Consider the following 19,819-nt stretch of genomic DNA (forward strand, 5'->3'; position numbering starts at 1 on the left):
TGCCTAACAATGACATAATTTTATGGATACTTTGAATATATACCCTTTGATATTTCATAACCCAAAGTAGTTCTTTGATTATTTTACATGTAACGTAGATACAAGTTTTCCTGCCTCTGCATTTTCAGGTCTAATGATTCTAAACGTAACTTAGAATGGGTGGGGGGAGAGGTATGGTTGGATCTGACTGTTTAATTGTCACTTTCTTTACAGTTTAACTACTAATTATCTGCTTGTATTTTAAAATGCCTTTAAATGCGTAACAATTTAATATGCCTCTAGTGGCTATATAAAGTGTTACTCTGGAAGCTTCTTTGTTCTTTCATTGGTTACTTTTTACCGCAGTATTGAGTAAGTATTTTCTAATTAGTTGTCTCTTATCTATGGATTTGAATGGAATTTTCCTTATCTTTGGGTACAAAAGTAGCTATTTTATGCTAGGCAGGCATCATCTTTAGTCCCTCTCTTCAAGTAGCAGTGACTCCTGTCACTGTCCTGTTCTCTTTGTTCTATCACATAAACGATCATTAAGCAACAAGTTTTATGCCTCATTCCCGACTTCTGAAAGAACTCCAGAATTTAGAATCCAACAGCTGCAACTTCTCAGCCAGCTCTGCATCCTATCAATGTCTCGTTATAAGTTATGACAACCTTCTGCACTATACATACCATCAGCTTTCATGTCATTTACAAACTTACTAACCTGCTCACTTGCTCACCCAAGTCATTTATAAAAATCACAGAGCACGGTTACCAGGAACAGGTCCCTCCAGAACACCACTGGTCACTGATCTCCAGGCAGATTACACTCCATCAACCATCAAACTCTCCTTTATATAGGCACACCACTTTTGAATCCATGCTGCCAACTTTTCCTGCAACCCATGCCTCATGAGTTTCTGAATCAGTTTTTCATAGGAAACCTTGTTGAATGTCTTACTAAAATCCATATACACCACATCCACCACTCTAACTTTATCAATTCTTCTTGTCACTTCTTTAAAAAGTCAATCAGGTTCATGAGGCATGGCCTTCCCCTCATAAAGCCATGCTGACTATTCTTAATATTCTTAATCAGACTATGTTTCTCCAAATGCTCATAAATCTAATCTCTAAGAGTCTCCTCTAGCAGCTTACCCACCACTGAGGGAAGACTCACTGATCTACAGTTCCCAGGATTATTCCTAGAATCAGAATCACAATCAGGTTTAATATTACTCATTTATGTTGTGAAATTTGATGTTTTGCAGCAGCAGTAGAGTATTTAATTAAAAGAATAATTAAAAAGTATAACTTGCAATAATATATACAGTATTTCAACTTAAATTAAGTAGTGCAAAAAAAGAGCAAAAACTAACAGTGAAGTAGTGCACATAGGTTCATTGTTTGTTCAGAAATCTGATGGCAGAGTGGAAGAAGCTGTTCTTAAAACATTGAGTGTCTCTCTTCAAGCTCCTGTACCTCTTCCTTGATGGTAGCAATCAGAAAAGGCCATGTCCTGGGTTCTTAATGATGGATGCTGCCTTTGAATCACATTTTGAAGAAGTTTACGATGCTGGTAAGGTTAGAGTCCATAATGAAGCTGCCTGAGTTTGCAACCTTTGAAGCTTCTTCTGATCCTGTGACTGGCCCCTCCATAACAGATGGTGATACAACCAGTTAAAATGCTTTTCACAGTACATCTGTAGAAATTTGCTCGAGAGTCTTTAGTGTCGTACCAAATCTCCTCAAACTCCAAATGAAATATAGCCACTTTCGTGCCTTCTTTTTAAATGCATCAATAGGTTGACACTCAGGAACTTGAAACTTTTCACCTTTTCACTAGTGATCCCTTGATGAGGACTGGTGTGTATTCCCTCAATTTCCCTTTCCTGAAGTCTACAATGAATTCCTTGTTCTTACTGATATTGAATGCAAGCTTGTTGTTGCGACACCACTTAACCAACTGACCTATCTCACTACTGTACACCTCCTCATCACTACCTGAAATTCTGCCTGCAATAATTGTGTCATTGACAAATTTATAGATGGAATTTGAGCTGTGTCTAGCCACACAATATTGAGTGCAGAAAGAGTGGGCTCACCACACATCCTTGAGGTGTGCCAGTGTTGATAATCAGTGAGGAGATCTTATTTCTAATCCACACAGACTGTGGTCTCCCGGTGAGGAAGTCGAGGATCCAGTTGTAGAGGGAAGTAGAGAAGCCCAGGTATTGAAGCTTGTTGATAGTACAGAGGGCATGATGGTGTGGAATGCTGAGCTGTAATCAATAAACAGCAGCCTAACATAGGTACTGCTATTGTCCAGGTGGTCTAAGGAGAAGTGGAGAGCTAGTGAGTTTGCACCTCTGTAGATCTATTGTGGCAAGAGGCAAATTGTGTGGGTCCAGCACCTTGCTTAGGCAGGAGTTGATTCTGGCCATGAACAATCTCACAAAGCTCTTGATCACAGTAGATATGAGTATAACCAAGCAATAGTCATTGAGGCAGCACACCCTTCTCTTTTTGGAAACTGGTATGACTGTCAGTCTTTGGAAGCAGGTGGAAATCTTCAACTACAGCAGTTAAGAGATCGAAGATGTTTTTGACCACTCCTGCCAGTTCGTTGGCACTGGTTTTCAGTGCCCTACCAGGTACCCCATCAGGGCCTAATGCCTTGTAAGGGTTCACCCTCTTGAAAGATGTTATAATGTCAACCTCCAAGACAGTGATCACAGGGTCACAAGGTGCTGCAGGGATTCATACAGGTGTAGTTTTAATCTCCCTTTCTAAGCATGCATAAAAGACTCTGAGCTCATTTGGAAGTGAAGCACTACAGCAATTCACGATGATGGTAGGTTTCGCCTTCTAGGATGTAATGACCTGCAAATCCTGCCAGAGCTGATGTGTATCCATTTCTGCCTCTAACTTCAATCAGAATTGTTTCTTAGCTCTTGAATTAGCCTTCCCTAGGTTGTACCTGGACCTCTTGTATAGTTCTTGATTACCGGTCTTGAATGCCATATATCTGGCCCTCAGCAAACTGTGAATCTCTGCTTCATCCACAGATTTTGGTTTGGGCATGTCCAGTATGTTCTCAAAGGCACACACACATCCACCTTGATCTTGATGAAGTTGGTGACAATTGTGGCGTATTCATTCAGATTCAAAGATGAATTTCTAAAGATTGTCCAGTCCACAGATTCAAAGCAGTCCTGTAAGCACTCCTCCAACTCTCTTGACTATACCTTTGTGGTCCTTGCCACTGGACCACAATTATCTTCCCTATTACCTTTCCTGAACAAAGGAATGGCACTTATCATCCTTCGATCTACTGGTACTACTCCTGTAGCCAGTGATAGCGCAAAAATCATTGAGAAAGGTGCAGTAATCCCTTTCTTCGCTTTCTGCAGTAACCTGGGGTATATCCTGCCTGGCTGTGATGACTTTTCTATCCTAAAGGTTTGCAAAATTTTCAAAACATCCTGCTTCTTAACTTCTGTTGTCAGAAGGCTAGCCTTGCAGGATATTGAACTGAACTTCATTGATAATGCTTCTTATACAAAATGTGAACTTATCCCATGTGTGAGTGGCTAACTGAGTGACATAGGAATACCACTATTAACTACCACAACATCTCCCCTTCTTGAAGAAAAAGAAAAATGAGGTACGCACTTCTTGTCTACAGAACTGCATTGAAATTACAGTCACTGAAATTGAATGATTCAGTTCACTTTACCCATTCCACATAACTTATGCTCCTGACATAAACATAAAAAAGAATTGCCAACATTATAACAGTCTTTCTCTTTGTTTTTAATGGTCTCTCTCTGATTTCCTCCTTTATTTCACCAATTCCTTTTCTCTTAAAGAACTGTCTCATTTTTTGAAATGTTTTCAACATTATAAATCTTTTTCAAAGAACACCAAATCTAATGGAGATCAGGGTAGACTGCCTGAACATTCTAACAAAGTGAGAGGATTATTTTTCTGCATCTTTAGTCACTTGCCCTAAGCTATTTATGGAGTACATCTCTGCCATAAACGAATATATCTGTATAGCTTCCTGGAAGTGTTGAAGTGGATGGAGATTCTTGAAAAGGTGTATCCACCTCAGGTAGGTGGTCCTCGCCATAAGGATCAGGCCACCATTTCTTCCCCTACCTTTCATGGACATTGAAGGCGTATGAATGCACACCTGTTCCACCTGATTTCACCTTGTGATGTTCTGATCACAAATGATCGAGGTGCATGCTGCTAGACTATTGTTCCTTTGGTGAATTGGTCTAAAACCCAAACTGTTTCACCACTCCTGAGTAGTGACAAAGATTGTACTCTGTATCTGAGATCATGCCTGCTCTTCATTTTCTCATGCTGGGTTGTCTCAAAATTTCTCAATTGGTCTAAGTCCGGTGAGTGAGGTTGGAGAAGGGAAGGAAGAACAACAGGCCTGTTCTCAGTCTCCAGCCTACCACAAGGAGTGTGGAGCGATAAGCTAGCAGTGCTTTGTAGGGGTCTTCTGCCTTCAGCAGGAGGCTCTTAACAGTTTGCGCTGCTCTTTCCACTTCTCCATTTGCCTGTGGCTACCGTCGCCAGCTTGTCTGCTGTTTGAACTCAGACCCTAGCAAAGGCTTTGAATTCTGACCAGCTGAATTGTGGACATGGTGAGCAAATACAGCTTTCAGGTGCTGCTTAACTTATGCTGAGTATGTACAGGACAGGTTGGACACCTCAACATTCAACAATGTCTGTGCCTGCAATTTGTCATGGAAGGTCTGGGAGTTCTATGGGACAGAGAGGTTTAGCATGAGTTTTGTGAAGTTCTCTGCATGCTTCACATTGCCTTACATAATCGCCCAGCTGTGTGCTCAGACCAGGCTACCACACAGATTGCCTTGTTCTTAGGTAACATTTTTCAATGCTTTGATGTCCTTGGTGGATTTGACTGATGATTTTGGTGTGCACAGAAGCAGAAATGATGAGTCTCAAGGCCTTTAAACAGGATGGTGAGTGTGTCTCTTTCAAGCCAATAACATCTGAGTTTGTGAGCTCCTTTTGGAACAGCTGGACATTCATGATGACTGCAGTAATGACCATGCTGCAGATTTTGCCCTTGTTCAACACAGCATGGATTTCATCCAGTTTACTCGGTGATGCAGGAAAGCTTTCACGTATCTGAGCTGCAATCCCCCACATGAGCCATCTGTTGTTGGCCCCCAACCAACACATATTCCACTCTCCCCTCCTACCCCTCCTCACAGTCCCCCACCCTGCTCTCATGACTATAACCCTCCCCCACACAAAATCACCACAGTGGGCTTCACGGCTGAACAGGTGAGAAGACAGCTGAAACGTTTCAACCCAAGCAAGGCTGCTGGACGGGATGGTGTCAGTACCAGGGTGCTCAAAGCCTATGCCCCTCAGCTATGCTGCTCCGGCCTATGGTCAGGCCACACTTAGTTACCTCCAGTTCACCTACCAGCCCCGACTAGGAGTTGAGGATGCCATCGTCTACCTGCTGAACCGTGTCTATGCCCACCTGGACAAGCCAGCGAGCACTGTGAGGGTCATGTTTTTTGACTTCTCCAGTGCGTTCAACACCATCCGCCCTGCTCTGCTGGGTGAGAAGCTGACAGTGATGCAGGTGGATGCTTCCCTGGTATCATGGATTCTTGATTACCTGACTGGCAGACCACAGTATGTATGCTTGCAACACTGTGTGTCCGATAGAGTGATCAGCAGCACTGGGGCTCCACAGAGGACTGTCTTGTCTCCCTTTCTCTTCACCATTTACACCTCGGACTTCAACTACTGCACAGAGTCTTGTCATCTTCAGAAGTTTTCGGATGACTCTGCCATAGTTGGATGCATCAGCAAGGGAGATGAGGCTGAGTACAGGGCTACGGTAGGAAACTTTGTCACATGGTGTGAGCAGAATTATCTGCAGCTTAATGTGAAAAAGACTAAGGAGCTGGTGGTGGACCTGAGGAGAGCTAAGGTACTGGTGACCCCTGTTTCCATCCAGGGGGTCAGTGTGGACATGGTGGAGGATTACAAATACCTGGGGATACGAATTGACAATAAACTGGACTGGTCAAAGAACACTGAGGCTGTCTACAGGAAGGGTCAGAGCCGTCTCTATTTCCTGAGGAAACTGAGGTCTTTTAACATCTGCCAGATGATGCTGAGGATGTTCTACGAGTCTGTGGTGGCCAGTGCTATGATGTTTGCTGTTGTGTGCTGGGGCAGCAGGCTGAGGGTAGCAGACACCAACAGAATCAACAAACTCATTCGTAAGGCCAGTGATGTTGTGGGGATGGAACTGGACTCTCTCACTGCGGCGTCTGAAAAGAGGATGCTGTCTAAGTTGCATGCCATCTTGGTCAATGTCTCCCATCCACTACATAGTGTACTGGTTGGGCACAGGAGTACATTCAGCCAGAGACTCATTCCTCCGAGATGCAGCACAGAGTGTCATAGGAAGTCATTCCTGCCTGTGGCCATCAAACTTTACAACTCCTCCCTTGGAGGGTCAGACACCCTGAGTCAATAGGCTGGGCCTGGACTTATTTCATAATTTACATATTACTATTTAACTATTTATGGTTCTATTACTATTTATTATTTATGGTGCAACTGTAACGAAAACCAATTTCCCCCGGGATCAATAAAGTATAACTATGACTATGACTACAAGGACAGAGTCAGCTTCTGTCCACTCACTTTTGCATGGCATCCTCGACAGAGTGTCTGGCATTGTGAAAGATTTGCTGGGGACATGTTCAATGTCATAACAGTATCACATAAGCCTCATTCCAAATCTCTGCACCGACTTGGAGGTAAGTCATCCAAGTGCTTCGAGCTGAGGAGGCTGACAAATGGCTTATGGTCTGCTTCAAGTGGGAATTTAGTGTCTATCAAGTTAAAGTTGAAATGTTCACAACCCCACACAAGAACTAGCACCTCCTTTTGATTTAAGCGTAATGCTGTTTCAGTAGGATACATCTGCCAATTTCCATACACTACTGTAATTTTGATTGAGCACTGTCCCTAGGCCAAAGGAAGAAGTATCTGCTGAGACTCTGGTTGCTTTGTTTGGATCAAAGAATGCCAGTGTTGGCAGAGAGATAAGCTCTGCATCCCAGGTCCAAATGTTTCTCTGAGAGAGGAGGTCACATATTGGCTTTATTTTCCCCTGTCAAGTCTGGAATGAACTTTTCCAGCTGATTCACCGTGCCAAGGAAACTGCGATTCCCTGATACATTCATAGGTTGTTCCATGTTCTGAACTCTGTTAATTTGCCTGAATCTGGTTTCACTCCCTCTGAGGATAGTTGGTGTTTCGTTCAGGGTGATTCCACCCTGTTTTAGTTTCTCCAAGACAGCTTCCACTCTTTTGTCATGTTCCTTACTTGAGTCTCCGAAGATGAGTATATCATCCAAGTGGCAGACATCCAAAATTTGTTTCATCCTCATCTGAAAGAGTTCAGGGGCTGATGAGATGACAAAAGAGAATCTCTTGAAGGCATAGCGTCCATCTGTTGTGATAAAGGTTGTGAGCTTCTGTGACTCAGAAGCTAAATGGATCTGCCAGTACCCTGAGCTTGCACCTAGTTTGGTGAAGAACTTTGCTCCATTCAGCATACTAAATATGTGCTCATCAGAGGGCAGAATAAACTTCTCCTGTATCACTGCATGATTAAATTTTGTTACATCCACACAGATCTTCACTGTGCCATCTGGCTTGAGAACAGAAACAACACCTGCACACCAGTCAGTAGGTCCATTCTGGACTTCCAGCATCTGCAGAATCTCTTGTGTTTAATCCCTACTTTGATGAAGAAATTCATACTCAAAAGCTTTACACTACTTTTACCATTGAACCATACTAATTTTACCAACCACTTGCACAACATTCAAGTTACAGCTGCAGAAAGTCCATTTGTTTTATTCAAATAACTGAAGTCCCATACAAAAAAAATCAATGAAGACAAAACTCTTATAATTATGCCTACACAAAAAAAGATTACATTTATAAACAAAACTGGAAATTATACAGGACCCAAATTCACAATCTTGGCATTTTAAAAATATATTTAATTTGTTGCAGAGTCTTGCATGTTATTTTTCTACTTTTGAACTAACTTCAATGATAACTGATATTACATTGCAAATACACCAACATAAGAAATAAAAGTGGAATTGTCCACTTTTCAATAAGATGGTGTCTGATCTTTTCCCCAATGCTACTTCTATGTTCTAATACCACCTTCCTTGATTTCCAGAATACCTAAAAAAAATTGATCCTTGTCTTGAATATATTCAGTGACCAAGTCTCCTCAGCCCTTTTGGGTAGAGAATTCTTATTATTTTCTCATTTGAAGTCCTGAATGTTCAACCTCTTATTTTTAAACTATGACCCTAGATTCAGGATATCCCACCAAAGGGAAAGTAAGATTCCTGCATCTATCCAGTTAAGTTGTATAAGAATTCTCACTCTTTAAAAAGAGATAACCTAACTCTCTTTTAAACGGAATGGTATTGGTCCAATCTAATGATTTTCTTCTGGTAGGACAATCTTCCCATCCCAGGAATCAACTTGTAATCCTTGCTCAATCAGAAGCATATCCTTCCTAAGGTAGAAGACCTAATCTGCACACAATATTTAGACTGCAGTCTTCCAATGGCCTTATTTAATTTCATTAAGCTGCATTCATATTTTCTTGCAAGAGGCCAATACACCACTTGCATATAATTTGCATATTGAACTTTCAGCAATTTGATTATGGCAACACCCTTAAATCTATTACTATTTAAAGGGATTTTAACATGGAAAATGGCATATACTGAAACCTTGGATCCTCATCATGATAACTTCTGCCTGAAATCAAGTTGTCACTGACATTTTACAGGTTGCAGAGGGCTGGTGAGGTTGGCCTTCTGCATCAGGCCCAACTAAGTACAGGCAAGCATCGATTCTGGCTGTTGGGCACATAATACAGCCCAATGAAAATATAGATAATTTGGATCAAGTAAATTCAGAGCCAATTTATCTTTAATAATACTTCTGAGTCAGAGAAAAACTGTCTTTCTTCAGATGTGAATTTGTTAGTGAAATATGCAATCATTTAATACACCATTTTAAAAGTAAGCCTGAAATATTGACTAAAGTGTTTAAAAACTTGTTGAAAATCCTGCATATTTATAATTTTGTACGATCAAGACTACATCTCTGAACACAGAATTTACAGCACAGCACAGGCCTTCAGCACAGGATGTTGTGACGAACTTATTAAATTAATAATCAAATGTCTAACTAAATTAATCCCTGCTGCCTACACAATATCCATATCCTCTTATTTCCTGCACATTCATGTACTCATCTAAGAGACTCCTGAACACCTCTGTTTTATTTACCACTACCCCGACAGCAAATTCCAGGCACTCACCATCTCTGTGTAAAATAACTTGCCCCACATATCTCCTTTGAACTTGCCCCTCTCACCTTAAATACATGCCCTCAAGTATTAGACATTTCAACCCAGGGAAAATAATACTGACCGTCAACTCTATCTATATACATCTATCTCTATCACATAATCTTATATAGAGATATATATATATATATATATATATATCTATCTCTATCACATAATCTTATAAACCTCTGTCAGATTCCTCTCAGCCTCCTTCAATTCAGGGAAAACAACCCAAGTCTGTCCAATCTCTCCTTCAGTTACATGTCCTCTAAATCTTCTATCACATCCTAGTAACCCTTGTGAATGAGACTTCTTATTACATCCTCTTTTCCCATACAAAATAAGTTGTAAATTACCTTAAATCTCTGTTTCTCTGGGCTAAGGCTCTCAGAAGATGGTTCTGTTGAGCTGCTAGGAGATGGCAAATTGCTGGAAGAGTTGTATCTTTTCGAACTTTCACCAAACCAGGATAACAGTACACAAGGTGGAATGGAGGAGGATGATTCTCCTACTGAAATGTTGCTTGTTAAGCTTTCCAGTGTATCATTGGAGATCCTGCCATTACAAGTAAAAAAAAAATCATGAAACTAAACTAAGTGTATGTAACCACTGGCAGGCTTCCAAAATTTCATTAAAATACTTCCTTCGCCAATTAATATTGATTTCCACTGTTTTAGTCACAGGTAAAAAGTATGCACTTTGCAGGCCATTTCCCAACATTCAAACCTATTGGATGTCAATGCTACCAATAAATCACTTCCAACAACTATTTATTTAAAACAACTTTAGAATTTAGATAGAATTGTTGATCTTCCAATTAATTCTGAAAAAAAACTTTACTGGAATTCCAAGGTCTGAAGAGCCAATATTTTGAAAACTCCTCAGCAAATTTACTGATACCAACATGGCCCAAGCAGTAATACATTCCTAATGTCTAGAGAAAATAATTTTGCAGATTAGTTTACATGAGAAATATGCTGCATTCACATGCTAGGATTTGCAAATCTGAACCAAGAGAAGCCAGGCCTCACTTTTACAATTAGTGGATACAAATGCTTCTCATCCCAAAGACACTCCCAAAGAATCCTGTGGTGTCTTAGAGTCACAGAACACTACAGCACAGAAACAGGCACTTCGCTCCATCTAGTTCATGCCAAACCATTAACCTGCACTGAATCATAGCTCTTCATACCCCTTCCATCCATATACCTATCCAGATTTCTCTGAAATGTTGAAATCAACCCTGCATCCACCACTTGCACTGGCAGCTCATTCCACACTCGCACTGAGTGAAGGAGTTCCCCCTCATGTTCCCTTAAACATTTCACCTTTCACCCTTAACCCATGAGCTCTAGACCTAGTCTCACCCAACCTCAGTGGAAATAGCTTGCATTTACCCTATTTATAGCGCTCATTATTTTGTATACCTCTATCAAATCGCCCCTCAATCTTCTACACTCCAGAGAATAAAGTCCTTTGCCTAAAACTTAGGTCCTCAAGTTCCAGCAACATCCTAGCAAATTTTCTCTGCACTCTTTCAATTATATTTACATCTTTCCTGTAGGAAGGTGACCAAAATTGCACACAATACTCTAAGTGACACAGACAAAATGCTGGAGGAACTCAGCAGGCCAGGCAGCATCCACGGAAAAGAGAATTGTTGATCTTTTGGGCGGAAACACAATACTCTAAATTAGGCCTCACTAATGTCTTAAATAATTTCAACATAACACCCCATCCCCTGTACTCAACACATTGATTTATGAAGGCCAAGGTGCCAAAAGCTTTCTTTACAACCCTATCTACCTGTGACACCACTTTCAAGGAATTATGAATTTGTATTCCCAGATCCCTCTGTTCTACAGCTCTTCTCAATACCCTACTGTTCACTGTGTAAGACCCACCCTGGTTGGTCCCCCCAAAGTGCAACACCTCACACTTGCCTGCACTAAATTTCATCTGCCATTTTTCAGCCTATTTCACCAGCCAGTCCAGATCCCATTGCAACCTTTGATAACCTTCTTTGCTGTCCACTACATCCACAATCTTGGTGTCACCCACAAATTTACTGATCCAGTTTACCACATTATCATCCATTTTGTTGATATAGAGGATGAACAGACCCAGCACTGATACTTGCAGCATACCACCAGTTACGAGCTTTCAGTCAGACAGGCAATCATCTACAACCACTCTCTGACTTCTTCGGTGAAGTCAATATCCTGAACACTACATAACTGAACCTCCTTGACCAACCTCCCATGCAGACTTTGCCAAAGGCCTTGCTAAAGTCACGTAGCCAACATCCACTGTCCTCGTTTCATCAATTTTCCCGATAACTTCCTCAAAGAATTCTGTAAGATTGGTTAGACATGACTTACCACAAAACAAAGCCATGCTGACTATCCCTAATCAGTCCCTGTCTATCGGAATACTTGTATATCCAGTCCCTTAGAACACCTTTCAATAACTTTCCCACTACTGATGTCAGGCTCACCGGCCAATAATTTCTTGGTTTATTCTTAAGATTCTTTCTTCTTAACCAATGGAACAACATTAGCTATCCTCCAATCCTCTGGCACTTTGTCCATGGCAAAGGATTTTTTTTATATCTCCGCTAGAGCCCATGCAACTTCTTAACTAGCCTCCCACAGGGTCCAAAGGAACACAAAGTCAGACCCTGGGGATTTATTCACCTAATTTGCCTCAAGGCAGCAAGCACCTCCTCCTCTGCAATCTATATAGGATCCATGACCTCGTTGCTACATTGCTTCAAATTTATAGACTCTGTATCCATCTCCTGAGTAAATCCAGATGCAAAAAAAAAATTAAGGTCTCCTTCATCTCTTCCGGCCCATGCATAGATTATCACCCTGATCTTCCCGAGGAACAATTTTATCCCTTGCTATCCTTTTGCTCTTAATAGATCTGTAGAAGCTCTTGGGATTCTCCTTCACCTTGACTGCCAGAGCAATTTCATGTTTCTTTTAGCCCTCCTGATTTCCTTCCCAAGTGTGCTCTTGCATTTTTTTTTATAATCCTCAAGTACCTTCTTTGTTCTGGCTGCCTACACCTGCTATGCACCTCCTCCTTTTTCCTACCTGGGGCATTAATATCTCTCGAAAACCAAGATTCCCTAAATCAGTTATTCTGTTAGGAACGTACAATCTCTGTACTCTCAAAAATTTCACTTCTGAAGGTCTCCAACTTACCAGGTACACCTTTGTCAGAAAAGAGCCTGTCCCAATCTACACGTCTCAGATCCTTTCTGATACCATCAAAATTGGCCTTTCTCCAACTTAGAATCTCAGCCAGAGGACCAGATCTATACTATTCCATAATTTCCTTGGAACTAATGGCATTATGATCACTGGAGCTCACCTACATAAACTTTTATCACCTGCCCCATCTCATTCCCTATTAGGAGATCCAGTTTTGCACTCTCTCTAGTTGGGACTTCTATGCACTCATTAAGTAAACTTTCCTGAACACATCTGACAAAATTTTCTCATCCAGTTCTTTTATAGTATGGGAGTGCTAGTCAATATGTGGAAAGTTAAAATCACTTACTATTACAACCTTATGCTTCTTGCAACAGTCTGCGATCTCTTTACAACTTTGTTCCTCTAAATCTCACAAACTGTTGGGTAGTCTATAATATAGCCCTATTAACATAGTCATACCTTGTTTATTCCTCAGCTGTACCCAAAAAACCTCACTAGACAAACTCTCCAGTCTGTCCTGACTCAGCGCTGCTGTGACATTTTCCCCGACTAGTAATGCCACCACTCCCCCTTTAATCATTCCTGTTACATCATGTCTAAAACATTGGAACCCCAGAACACTGAGCTGCCAGTCCTGCCCTCCTGCAACCAAGTCTCACTAACGGCTACAATGTCATAATTCCATGTGCGGATCCATGCCCTAAGCTTATCTGCCTTTCTACAATACTCCTTGCATTGAAATATACGCAGCTCAGAACATTAGTCTCACTAGATTTTGTATGTAGGCTTAACAACATCTTTCTCCACAAGCGCTCTGCTATCTGTTCTGGCACTCTGGCTCCGAATCTCCTACAACTCTCATGTAACCACCACCCCCCCACCCCCCCCGATCCTTGCAGTACTAGCAAACCTTTCCACTAGGATATTCGTCCTCCTCCAGCTCAGATGCAAGCCATCCCTTCTGTATAGGTCCCACCTTTCCTGGAACAGAGCCCAATGACCCAAAATTCTGAAGCCCTCCCTCTTGCATCAACTCTTTGGCAATGTGTTAAACAGTATGATCTTCCTATTTTTGGCCTCACTAGCAGGTGACACAGCTAGCAGTCCTGAAATCACAATCTTGGAGGACTAATCCTTTAACTTAGTACCTAATTCCCTGAACTCACTTTGCAGGAGTTCATCTCTCCTCTTCATTGGTACTGACATGGGTCACGACTTCTGGCTCGTCAACCTCCCACTTATGAACGCTGTAGATTCAATCCAAGCTGTTCCTGACCCTGGCACCCAGGAAGCAACAAACCATCTGGGAATCTCATTCTCACCAACAGAACCTCTTTTCTGTCAACCAAAAAATCTCCTATCAGTACAGCTTCCCTCTTCTTCTCCCCACCTACCCCCCACTTCCCTTCTGAGCTACAGAGCCAGACTCAGACTCCGTGCCAGAGACCTACTGTGGCTTTCCTCTGCTAGGTAATTCCACCCAATAGTATCCAAAGCGATATACTTGTTGTTGGGAATGGCTACAGGGGTACTCTGCACTGGCTGCCTAACTTTTCTCCCCATCCTGATGGTCACCCTGTTACCTGTGTCCTGCACCTTGGGTGCAAATATCCCTGTGCATTTCCTGTCTATCAACCCCTCAGCCTCCCGAGTGACTCAGAGTTCATCCAGATCCACCTCCAGCTCCTTAACATGGTCTGTTGGAAGCTGCAGCTGGATGCACTTAGTGCAGGTGTAGTCATCAGGGACACAGGTCTCCCTACAATCCCACATCCCACATACAGGTATACAGAATTATGAGGGGTTTAGGTAGGATAAATACAAGCAGGCTTTTTCCACTAAAGTTGGGTGGAACTGCAACTAAAGGTCAAGGGTTAAGGGTGAAAGGTGAAAACATTAAGGTGAACATGAAGGGAAACATCTTCACCCTGAGGGTCGTGAGAGTGTGGAATGAGCTGTCTGCCAAGTGGTGCATGCAAACTCCATTTCAACATTTAAGAGAAGTTTGGATAGGCACATGGATGGTAGGGGTATGGAGGGCTATAGTCCCGGTGCAGGCCAATGGGAGCAGACAGTTTAAATGGCTTGGCACAGACTAAATGGGCCTGAAGTGGTTCTATGCTGCACTTTTCTATGACTCTGACACTATACTGCAAGAGAAGCCTTCCCACTGGCATCCCCGCTGCTCTAAATGTGCAATAAGAAATAAAAATTAAATAATGAAAAAAAAAATCTATCTATGGCCTAGCCTCTCCTTGCCAAAGCCTCAACTCCCCACTCCAGCAGTGGCCCACTCACACAATGCTCATTGCACGTGAACCCAACATTTTTTTTATTGGTCCTTGCCAAGTGGCTAATTACGCGCTATTGAATTTCTCCTCAGTACTGTGGCGTGCAAAATGTGATGACTGAGCCACTGGCTTCTTTTAAACTCTCTCCCCCTCCAAACAATTCAGTATCTCCTTGGGACTATGGTGTACAAAAATGTGCCAACTGCTCCCACTCTCTCCCTCCAAGCAATCCAGTGTCTCCTCGGGACTGTGGTGTGCAAACTGTGCTGACTGCCCCTGTTCGCTTCTTTTAAACTCCATCTCTAAGCAATCTGGTGTCTCCTCAGGACTGTGTCATGCAAAATGTGACTTAATCACGACACATTATGAATGCTTTATTTCCATATTGAACTTCTAAACAAAAGTGTAGAAGTAAGGCATGCTTGCCTCCATAGGACCTGGCATTGAGACTAGATTTGGGATGTCATGTTACAGTTGCATAAAATTTGTCCAGCCATACCTTGAGCATTGTGTACATTTCTGATCATTATACTACTGGAAGGATATAACATTAGAAAAGTGCAGAAGTGTTGCACTAGAATGTTCCATGTAGTTACAAGGAGAGATTTGATAAGTTGTGTTTGTTCTCACCGGAATGTAGGAAACTATATGGCCTCATAGAAGTTGATAATATTATGAGGGGATAGATTTCCAGTCTCTTTAACCCAGGGGCAGGGCAGCCTGAAACTAAATAGTATATGTTTAAGATAAGAGGAAAGAAATTTAAAGGAGTTCTGAGGAGGCAAATATTACCACAAAGAGCAGCAATTGAATGGCATGAGCTGCCAGAGGTGCTTGAGGCAGATACAATTACAACTCCTACAATATGAATAATAAATCAATAGAAATACTACTTAAGATAATCTATTAACTGTGATTTATTTGTTAATAATAATAAAAAAAAGGCTCAGTTTGCAAGGCTATATTATGATGATTGGTGGAATCATGATCCTTTATCACTTTCCAGGTCTGATGAAGTGTCTTCAATCTGAAATCCCAACTCTGTTTTCCACCCAGAGACACAGTTTGACCTATTTACCAGCATTCCTTTTTTCTGTTTAAGTTATGACTTTGCTTACTAATAGTATATTTACAGCTTTTGTTCACTAAAAATTGCAACAGAAGGTCAGAAAGTGCTTTGAAGTGGCTCTCCTGACAACTGTGTATTATCTGATTTATGCTCTTCAATGAAAAAACTTTAAATTCACCTCTTGGTAAAACAAAGAACCACAGTATGTTTAGATAATGTGATAAACCAAAACAATATTTATTCATCATTTTATAGAAGACTCAGGATGCACTGAAGATGAGCACAGACAATAACCTCCCATATTCTCACAAGGCCAAATTAAAATCAGGACTCTTGTTGCAGTAATATTAACTATCACTGGAATAGTTAGTGCAGCACATTTTGTATGTTAAAGAAATGCATTGATACCAAAACTGTGCGCTTTCTGTAGTACCAAATAATGAGTTAACTTCCAAAGCTGTACTTTTCCAGTCTCTCTCTGGTTACATAGAACATAGAATAGCACAGCACAGTACAGGCCCTTCGGCCCACAATGTTGTGCCGACCCTTAAACCCTGCCTCCTATATAAACCCCCAACCTTAAATTCCTCCATATACCTGTCTAGTAGTCTCTTAAACTTCACTAGTGCATCTGCCTCCACCACTGACTCAAGCAGTGCATTCCACGCACCAACCCCTCTCTGAGTAAAAACCTTCCTCTAATATCCCCCTTGAACTTCCCACCCCATACCTTAAAGCCATGTCCTCTTGTATTGAGCAGTGGTATCCTGGGGAAGAGGTGCTAGCTATCCACTCTATCTATTCCTTTTAATATTTTGTATACCTCTATCATGTCTCCTCTCATCCTCCTTCTCTCCAAAGAGTAAAGCCCTAGCTCCTTTAACCTCTGATCATAATCCATACTCTCTAAACCAGGCAGCATCCTGGTAAATCTTCTCTGTACCCTTTCCAATGCTTCCACATCCTTCCTATAGTGAGGAGACCCGAACTGGACACAGTACTCCAAGTGTAGCCTAACCGGTTTTATAGAGCTACATCATTACCTCGCGACTCTTAAACTCTATCCCTCGTCTTATGAAAGCTAACACCCCATAAGCTTTCTTAACTACCCTATCTACCTGTGAGGCAACTTTCAGGGATCTGTGGACATGTACCCCCAGATCCCTCTGCTCCTCCACACTAACAAGTAGTCTGCCATTTACTTTGTACTCTGCCTTGGAGTTTGTCCTTCCAAAGTGTACTACCTCACACTTCTCCAGGTTGAACTCCTTCTCAGACCACTTCTGCATCCTATCAATGTCTCTCTGCAATCTTCGTCAATCCTCTACACTATTTACAACACCACCAACCTTGTGTCATCTGCAAACTTGCCAACCCACCCTTCTACCCCCACATCCAGGTCATTAATAAAAATCACGAAAAGGTCCCAGAAGTGATCCTTGTGGGACACCACTAGTCACAATCCTCCAATCTGAATGTACTCCCTCCACCACCACCCTCTGCCTTCTGCAGGCAAGCCAATTCTGAACCCACCTGGCCAAACTTTCCTGGATCCCATGCCTTCTGACTTTCGGAATAAGCCTACCGTGTGGAACCTTGTCAAATGCCTTACTAAAATCCATATAGATCACATCCACTGCACTACCCTCATCTATATGCCTGGTCACCTCCTCTAAGAACTCTATCAGGCTTGTTAGACACGATCTGCCCTTCACAAAGTCATGCTGACTGTCCCTGATCAGACCATGATTCACTAAATGCCCATAGATCCTATCTCTAAGAATCTTTTCCAACAGCTTTCCCACCACAGAACTAAGGCTCACTGGTCTATAATTACCCGTACTATCCCGACTACCTGTTTTGAACAAGGGGACAACATCTGCCTCCCTCCAATCCTCCGGTACCATTCCCGTCAACAACAAGGACATAAAGATCCTAGCCAGAGGCTCAGCAATCTCTTCCCTTGCCTTGTGGAGCAGCCTGGGGGAATATGCCGTCAGACCCCAGGGTCTTATTCGTCCTAATGTATCTTAACAACTCCAACACCTCCTCTCCCTTACTATCAACATGATCCAGAACATCAACCTCACTCATATTTTCCTCACCGTCATCAAGTTCCCTCTCATTGGTGAACACCGAACAGAAGTATTAACTGAGGGCCTCACTCACTTCCACAGCCTCCAGGCACATCTTCCCACCTTTATCTCTAATCGGTCCTACCTTCACTCCTGTCACCTTTTTGTTCTTCACATAATTGAAGAATGCCTTGGGGTTTTCCTTTACCCTATTCGCCAAGGCCTTCTCATGCCTCCTTCTTGCTCTCCTCAGCCCATTCTTAAGCTGCTTTCTTGCTACCCTATATTCCTTAATAGACCCATCTGTTCCTTGCTTCCTAAACCTCATGTATGCTGCCTTCTTCCACCTGACTAGATTTGCTACCTCACTTGTCACCCATGGTTCCTTCGCCCTACCATTCTTTATCTTCCTCACCGGGACAAATTTATCCCTAATATCCTGCAAAAGATCCCTAAACATTGACCACATGTCCATAGTACATTTCCCTGCAAAAACATCATCCCAATTCAAATCTGCAAGTTCTAGCCTTATAGCCTCATAATTTGCCCTTCCCCAATTAAAAATTTACCTAAGAAAATGTGTACTGAATAAAACAATTCTACTAATTACATGGATTTGGTGAGCCCTGTTCTGGGTTTAATAGGCTCATCTTGTTCAAGCGGCATGATCAACTTTTATGAAACCTGTAAGGTAAACATACACCAAAATCTATGATGGATAGTACTGCACTATACCTGCTTCCTGATGAGAGTCTATTGGCTTCTTTCACTTTGTCTTTCTGTTTTTTCCCTTTGCTAAATGTTTTTTGTGCTGGACACCTGCAATAAATTGTAAAATAAATTAGTCATGTAAAAACCAGGTTAAATATGTTTGTAGATCACTATATTTCAATCAGTCTTAATTATTCAATATTTTTTAAAAAGGAAATTGAAGTTACAATACGAGATGCAAAAATTCTCAATAAATATTTCTAAAATGTAATCTCCCAAAATTGAAATTAAACAAGATCAGTTCTGCAAGAGGGAGCTGGGTAGAGATAGTACATACAGTATATTTCACACCTATTGGTACTAAATCACACAAGTGTAATTGTGAGGCAACCTTTAAAGAAACAAAAGCACAATATAAGCAATATGGATGCTGAAGAGAGCTGTTTCTTCAGAAAAGGATGCTGTAATGACGGGAAAGGGCTCCAGCGACTGTGGAGGACATCATCCATGCTTTTTTTTTTAAAGACTTGTGAAGGGATCACCGAGGCTCCCTCGAGATGAAGCTAAACTCCTGTGGCTGAAGTCTCCCTTGAGATGGAGCTAAACCCTTGCGGCGTGTATAGAAATTCACCATGCCTAAAAACTCCTGTTGTTTCTTTAGTAGTGAGGGGTGGTGGGAAATCCATTAATAATGGCTACCTTTGATGGGAGTGGAGATGCGATAGCCAAGAAAGTCAATGGTTGACAAACCAAACTGGCATTTAGCAAAGTTAACAATCAACCTATGTTGGCATAAGCGCGCAAAAAGTATGCAGAGATGAGATACATGTTCAGATTTGGATGCACTGACTGTAAGAATGTCATCCGGTAAACTAAAAGAAAATCGAAGTCTTTTAATACAGAGTCCATCAGCTGTTGGAATGTCTGTGCTGCAATTTTCAATCCAAATAGCATGTGCAGAAACTTCAGTGACCAAATGAGGTTATCACAGT

The 19,819-nt window shown here is 41.7% G+C and overlaps 1 protein-coding gene across 3 annotated transcripts in view; it reads right to left on the reverse strand.

Moving 5' to 3' along the window:
* Positions 1 to 19,819, reverse strand: part of ppp1r9a (protein phosphatase 1, regulatory subunit 9A) — a 234,110-nt gene that overhangs the window by 37,553 nt on the left and 176,738 nt on the right. For all 3 annotated transcript variants that reach the window (XM_072253423.1, XM_072253421.1, XM_072253422.1), the window contains exons 15-16: positions 18,852 to 18,935; positions 9,814 to 10,012 (exon numbers count right to left, since the gene is read on the reverse strand). In XM_072253423.1, the coding sequence (XP_072109524.1) occupies positions 9,814 to 10,012; positions 18,852 to 18,935 (283 nt within the window). The remainder of the gene's footprint in view (positions 1 to 9,813; positions 10,013 to 18,851; positions 18,936 to 19,819) is intronic.

Source organism: Mobula birostris, chromosome 3 (assembly GCF_030028105.1).
Source record: "Mobula birostris isolate sMobBir1 chromosome 3, sMobBir1.hap1, whole genome shotgun sequence".
Lineage (NCBI taxonomy): Eukaryota > Metazoa > Chordata > Chondrichthyes > Myliobatiformes > Myliobatidae > Mobula > Mobula birostris.